The sequence below is a fragment of the Microtus ochrogaster genome, chromosome 15 (genome assembly GCF_000317375.1).
Source record: "Microtus ochrogaster isolate Prairie Vole_2 chromosome 15, MicOch1.0, whole genome shotgun sequence".
Classification (NCBI taxonomy): Eukaryota; Metazoa; Chordata; class Mammalia; order Rodentia; family Cricetidae; genus Microtus; species Microtus ochrogaster.
Genome location: NC_022017.1, coordinates 27589399 through 27596650, shown reverse-complemented (window position 1 = coordinate 27596650; position 7252 = coordinate 27589399). Strand labels below are relative to the sequence as shown.

Genomic DNA, 7252 nt, shown 5'->3' with positions numbered 1-7252 from the left:
CTCCTTGCCATCTGCCGCCAGCAGCTAGCCATGCTGACAAAGCCAGATGCCTGAGCCACACAACCTCCCTCCGGATCTGTCTGTGCTCACCTGCTTCACTGTGCCTTGTCTCCAAACTGAAGGGACAGCAGCAGGAGACCTGTACAGATAAACCCCTGTCTGCCCCTCAACGCAGCAGCAGGAGTGAGGCGGAAGGGCTGATTAAGCTTTTTCATGGCAGCATTGCTCCATGAAACATGTCACATTTAACCTACAGAAAAATGTTTAACCTTCTTTAAAGTGAAAAGCTTAATGAATGGGAACCTTTCAAGAAGCTGCATCAGGGAGCTGGAGAGATGGCTCGGATTTACATGTACTTGTTGCTCTTGCAGAGGACCCAAGTTTGGTTCCCAGATCGTACTTTGGTTGGCCTGTAACTCCAGCTCTGGGGAGTCTGGTGCCCTCTTCTGTTTTCCTTGGGTGCTACACACACACACACACATACACACACACACACACACACACACACACACACAAATAAAGCCAGATATGGTGGCATACATCTTTAATCGCAGCACGTGGGGTCAGAGGCAGGTGGCTCTCTGAGAGTCCCAAGCCAGCCTGGTCTACACAGTGAGTTCCAGGTCAGCCAGGGCTATCTATCTCAAAAAATAAAAATAATAAAATAAATCTTTAAGAAGAGGATGTTCCGCCACACAGTGACGCTGTCGTTTCGTGAGCGCATGTGAACCCTGAAGACACGGACTCCTCCACCTAGCAGGCTCTTTATTACAAGGGTGCAGGAAAGCACGCTAGAAAAAGGAAATTCCGATGTATTGAGCAGGGTCCAGGTGGTGCAGCTGCAGAAAGGCTGGGGGTCTTTCTTCCCACGGCTGGTCACTTCCAGGTAGTGAGGACACTTCTCCCCGAGTCTCTCGAACGGCCTGCTCTGGGCCCCACTGGCTGCCCTGGGCGGCTTCTGAGTTCTCTATCGGCTCCATCACCCTGGGCCAGCTCCTCATCGTACCTGCAACAGATCACTGGAGAATCACACAGAGTCTTGTTCAGGGGTGGTGACACAGAGTGGCCCCTGGGCTGCTGCAAACATATTTCTGGAAAGAGCCAACAAGGCTCAGATCCTCCACTGAATACAACACAAGACCACAGAGCCTGTGAGAGAAACCCAGTTAACTGCCATTGTGGACAGTCTGCCTGTCCTAGGCAGATGACTTTCTAACAGGCGTCCGGGCAGAACACGGCACTATCCTCAGAGGATCTGTGAATGAGAAACGAGTCAGCCCAGGGTGGGGAAGAGAGGGAGCCCCTGCATGCAGTCACTCCACACACCCTGTGGCGTACAGCCTAATCCCACTTCAGACAGGGAACCAGAGTCAGCTCAATGGACTGCCAGGAAGGGCTGGGCTGGGCCTCCCCCATCATGATGTCACTGTCCTACCACTGTCCTCCCATGGCCTGTGTTCCAGTTGATGTGTGTACCTCAGCTCTGTGCAGTGCTAAGGGACAGCCTGGACATTATGCCTTAAGAACCGGATATAGGTTTGGTGTCTGTTAGCAGGACTCCTTCCTTGGGGCTCCTGAGAGGGGTGAACATGCTACCCAGAAGAGACTGCCTCTCCTCACCATGACTCCCTACCACCTTCTGGCTCCAAATTCAGATGTGGCAGAGGGAGGGTTAACAGTGGGCCTGATTCCTAATCCAAGGCTTTGCCCTTCAGTTGAGCTGTAAGAAAAGCACTTTGGGACACTTAAAAAAATTTAAACTGCAGTTTATTTACTTATTGGGGAGGGCTTTATTTGTTACATGGCAGTCAGAAAACAGCTTGCAGGCACTGGTTCTCTCCTACCATGAGGGTCCTGGGAATAGAACTTAGGTCATTGGACTCGGTGGCAAACACCTTTATTTGCTGAGACATCGTGTTGGCACTTAAATTTTTTTATTACATTGGCTGATGATGATTGATTGAGGGCATACGTGTGCCAAGGTATAGAGGTCAGGGGAAAGTCTGTGGAAGACAGATCTGTCCTTCTACCATGTAGGCTCCAGGGATCAAACTATGGTTGTCAAACTTGGCAGCAAATGCCTTTGCCTGCTCTGGTGGTTTGAATGAAAATGGCCCCTAGAGGCTCATAGGGAGTGGCACTATTAGGAGGTGTGGCCTTGTTGGAGGAAGTGTGTCAGTGGGGGTGGCTTTGAGATTTTGAGTGCTCAAGTCAGGCCTAGTGTCCCATTCTCTTCCTGTGGTCTGCCAATCTGGAGGTAGAGCTCTCAGCTACTGTTCCAGCACCATGTCTGCCTGCATGCTGTCATGGCAATGGACTAGACTAAACCCCTGAACTGTAAGCCAGCCCCAGTTAAATGCTGTCTTTTCTAAGAGTTGTCATGGCATGGTGTCTCTTCACAGCATAGAAAACCAAACTAAGATACCTGCGAAGCCATCTTTCTGGTCCTCTGGTCTTTTTAGGTCTTACTAGGTAGCCCCGGCTGTCATAGAACTTGCCATGTAGACCAAGCTGGGGGATCTCTGTGAGTTCAAGGCCAGTCTGGTCTACAGAGTGAGTTCCAAGACAGGCTCCAAAAATAGACAGAGATACTCTGTCTTGAAAAAACAAACAAACAAAACAAAACAAAAAGAAACCTTAGAAAGACTATTGATAAGATGCAAGCCTCAGAAAGACTTATTAATGATAATAAGAATTTGACTAATAAGATACAAGCCTTAGACTTACTAATGATAATCTGATTGATAAGATAAAAGCCTTAGAAAGACCTACCAATTGAAATAAGACAAATAATCAGACACAGACTGAAGAACTTAGAGCAGAGCCTACCATACCATTGCATTATGAAATTGAAGAAGAGCGAACCCAGGTTATTAGAAAACCAACTTTAGTTTATCCAGTTATAAGAATGACCACCAGATGATAGGAATCTCCAAGGCTATGCAGATGTTGATTGGAATCCTGTAGAAATTTTAGATTTGAAGACATTTATTTATTTTTTTTTAAAGATTTATTTATTTATTATGTGTACAGTATTCTCAGTATTCTGTCTGCATGTTTGCCTGCGGCCAGAAGAGGGCACCAGATATCATTACAGATGGCTGTGAGCCACCATGTGGTTGCTGGGAATCGAACCCAGGACCTTTGGAAAAGCAGGCAGTGCTCTTAACCGCTGAGCCATCTCTCCAGCCCCTTTGAAGACATTTAAAGAAGTAGTCAATGACATCTATTAAAGAACCTCCACATAGAGTTTGCATTCAATGTGGCAAAGATAGTCACGGGGCAAGAAACTGCCCTTGTCTAGACTGATGACAGAATGCATCCAAATTGGACAAGCAGTATACAAAAGAAGGCAACTGCCAAACTTTGCCAAAACAAGGTAGGACAGTTCTTCAAAATTCCTGCTTCAAAGAAAAGTCTGGAAGATATTCTAGGCCCATAGGTCAAAGATGGATGCCCTTATGTTGCAGTGGAAACTTGGGGTGATAGTCCAGGTAGCCAGATGCCTCTGTTGTTTCTTAGTTTTAGAAGTTGCTTGCTCTGCACTTCCATTTTAATTAGGTAATATTATATCCTTCTTGGGTCTCTGATAGGGTTAAAGGTAGATTTTTTTTTTTTTTTGTTTTTTTTTTTTGAGATGGGTTTTTCTGTGTAACAGCCCTGGCTGTCCTGGAAGTTCTTCTGTAGACCAGGCTAAGCTTGAACTCACAGAGATTCACCTGCTTCTGCCTCCCAAGTACTACACTACCACCACCTGACAAAGATAATTATATTAGATAATTATAGTTAACAGTCTTCTATAGATTTGATAAAAAGTAAATCAGGTACAAAACTTTAGATTCAACAAGACAGGATAGATAATGGAGTATTTTCTTTGAATTTGCCAAATACTAATGGACTGGACATTGTGAATATATATATATAAAATTACCACCCAGCTAGTGATTCTTTTCTATCTCTGTTCCTCCTACTTAACATTTTTCTAATCTTCATGCCCTACCCTGGTAAGTGGCATCCTTGTTGAAGCATGATCCCCGACAGCACCTCACTCTCAGGAAGCTACACAGGTGGCGATAGGGTACAAGCCCATACCATGTGCACCCTGCCCCTAGCACCTCAGCAGCCTGTACAGGGGCAAGGCAGCGGGACTCAGATCTGGCATGAGGTGGATGCTTCGTAAGTATCGGCTTGCAGGACAGACCCAAACCACTGTTCTGTCACCCCTCACAGCAACAACAAACAGACACACTGCCTAAGAATAGTGAGCCCCCACACACCCAGAATAGCCAAAGGGCACCTCAGCACACCCTGGGCTAGAACACAGGACCCCTACAGAGCCACACGCAGACTTACAGGATCTCATAGTTGCCCAGGACTTCCTTGGGGGGAGACTTGTTCCATTTGCAGTCAGGAATCTCACCGTTGGGGACCGCAATGTTGAGGGTGTCATTAATCAGGTTGTATTTAAGGATTCGATCATTGGCGGTGCTGGAGGTGAGAGATGGGGATGCGTTAACCTACAAGAAGAGAAACACACGTCCTTCACTGTGGCGCCTCCTCCTCTGGAATGAGAGGTGCAGGAGCCAGCGTGGGCCATGCACTCCAGGCTCTTGTCATCACACCTGCCAAGCACCTCACACAGAAAGCTGTCGAGAGTTAGCTGTCAACCTGACAAGCCCTACAGCTGCGTGGTGACAAACTGCTTCTTAGATCAGATTGGTCTGTGGGCACGTCTGTGAGGCATTTTCTTTTCCTTAGGCTTTTTTCTTTATGCATTGATTTATTTTTGTGTGTGATGTGTGTGCATTTGTGTGGGCACACACGTTACAGTGCATGTGTGGCGGTCAGTGAACCACCTGTGGGAGCTGGTGCTCCACTTCCACCATGGGGGTCCTGGAAATCAAACTCGGGTTGTCAGGCGAGTGCCCGAATGCCCACTGAGCCATTTTGTTGGCCCTGTGAAGCATTTTCTTCAGAATGCCCATCTATGTAGGAGAGCCCAGCCCAAGGCGGGCAGTGCAATCCCTGGGCAGGTGGGCCTGGGCTGTGTCAGAAAGGCAGGGAAGGAAGCCAGCAATCAGCGTTCCTCCACGGTCTCTGCTCCAGTTCCTGCCTTGGCTTCCCTGGATGATAGACCATAGCCTGCAAGCCAAGTAAACCCTTTCCTCCCCAGAGCTGTGTGCTTTATTTTTTTTTTAAGATTTTTTTTTATGTTTTGTGTATGGGTGTTTTACCTGGTATGTCTGAGCACCTCCTGTGTGCAGTGCCCATGGAGGTCAGAAGAGGGTGTTGGATGCCCTGGAACTGGAGTTCTAGACAGTTGTGAGCTGTCATGTAGATGCTGGGAATTGAACCTGGTCCTCCGGAGGAGCAGTCACTACTCTAACCACTGAGCCACCTCTCCAGCCTCCTCCTAAGTTGCTTTTGACCAGTGCTTTGTTTTGGGTTTGTTTTTCTTTGTTGTTTTGTTTTGTTTTTTCCTTTTTCAAGATAGGGTTTCTCTGTGTAGCCTTGGCTGTCCTGGGTTTAGCTCTGTAGACCAGGCTGGCCTCAGACACACAGAGAACTGCCAGTCTCTGCCTCCCTACAGATGGGATTAAAGGCGTGGGCCACCACCACCTGGCTTAATTGGTATTTTATTACAGAAGCATCATGTGATCTGTTTTAGTGGTTGTTAGGTGAACTATAAATAATAAAGAGAGGACCACATTGCCTATTAACTCAGCTCCGAGGGGGGGGGGTCTGATGCCCTCCTCTGGCCTCCACAGGCACCTGCATTCATGTGCACGTCATCGCCCCAATCACCGAACCCCCAACCCCTGAGACACACACAATTAAAAATAAAACAAATCTTTGAGAGAAATAATAGCTACAATTAGGATCTCAGTTCATCAAGAGAAATGGGACTTCCATTCAAGTTACTGTATGTAAGAGGCAGGAAGCCGCCACCTCTAACCCCAGCCCCTGGAAGCCTGACATAGGAGGATCATGAGTTCGAAACCAGCTACACAAGGCACTGGTCTCAAAAGAAAAAAAAAAGGAAGGGTTGGGGTAAGGAGGGAGGGAAATATCACATCCCCCCCCCCCGCCACCCCTCCTACTCAAGGAGGAATTTGCTCTAGATAACTTGATTACCACACTGAGGCTGCCTTGACTTTCCCTATAGGGGGCCAAGCTCTGTTCTTCACACTCACAAGAATCCTAGACTTCCTGGCTTGAAGTGCAACCGAAAGGCCTGAGCTGTAGTCTCCAAAGGGACTCGCTGAGAGGGCAGGTGTCCCAAGTGACACAGAGTGAGACAACACCGTGGGGGCTCCTGCATGCTTAGGGCATCTTCCCTCCTTGTTCTCCTGGCCACTGTGGCCTCAGACAGAGGCACCAGTGCCTGCCTCTCTAAAAAGGCTGTGATAGTTCGTCTCTAGCAACCTGACGGGGTTTGCAGTCACCTAGGAGACACACCTCAGAGTAACTTTGGGGTTGTTTCCAGAGAGGTTTAACTTAGGAAGGAAGACCCACCCTGAATGTGGGTGGCACCGTCCCATGGACGGACCCTGGGCTGAAGGAAAAAGGAAACCAGTGATGCACCAAACATTCATCTCGCTCTGCTTCAACTCTGGGCATATGCGACCTCACACATCCTCTGCCATGCTTTCCCACCATGAGGTACTGCACGCTCAACCCATGTACCAAATAAAACTCCCCTGGATTTGATTGTTGAGTATTTGATCACAGTGTCAAGAGAAGTAACTGATACAGGGGTTAGGCCAGGAAAAAACCCTGCTGTGTGGCAGGATGTGTCCACCTCATCCGTTCTAGATTGGCCACCGTGACACCCTCTTCAACAGGGAGACGGAATCACTTCCAAATTATGCCTTAACACCCACGAGAGAACAGTAAGAACGTCCCCTCTCCCATGGCACTGCTGGCCAAGGTGTCAGGGTGGTGAGTTACCTCAATCAGCCAGGGCTTCAGCTTGTCGTCGATGATGATGTCATAGCCGTAACATTCAAAGCAGTGCTTGTCATTGTTCATCACCGGCTGTGGGGTGACCAACAGGTTATAAAACCACATCCTGCTGGGCAGTGGTGGCGCACGCCTTCAATCCCAGCACTAGGGAGGCAGAGGCAGGTGGATCTCTGTGAGTTCAAAGCCAGCCTGGTCTACATAATGAGTTCCAGGACAACCAGGGCTACACAAAGAAACTGTATCTCGTAAAAAACAAAAATAATAAATAAATAAATAAATAAATAAA

The 7252-nt window shown here is 47.9% G+C and overlaps 1 protein-coding gene across 2 annotated transcripts in view; it reads right to left on the bottom strand.

Annotated features, from left to right (window-relative positions):
• Positions 1 to 748: 748 nt before the first annotated feature.
• Ttll1 (tubulin tyrosine ligase like 1) overlaps positions 749 to 7252 on the bottom strand; it is a 26297-nt gene continuing 19793 nt past the window's right edge. For both annotated transcript variants that reach the window (XM_013348809.2, XM_026782731.1), the window contains 3 exons: positions 6952 to 7038; positions 4354 to 4517; positions 749 to 1006 (listed from right to left, as the gene is read on the bottom strand). In XM_013348809.2, the coding sequence (XP_013204263.1) occupies positions 877 to 1006; positions 4354 to 4517; positions 6952 to 7038 (381 nt within the window). In that variant the 3' untranslated portion in view covers positions 749 to 876. The remainder of the gene's footprint in view (positions 1007 to 4353; positions 4518 to 6951; positions 7039 to 7252) is intronic.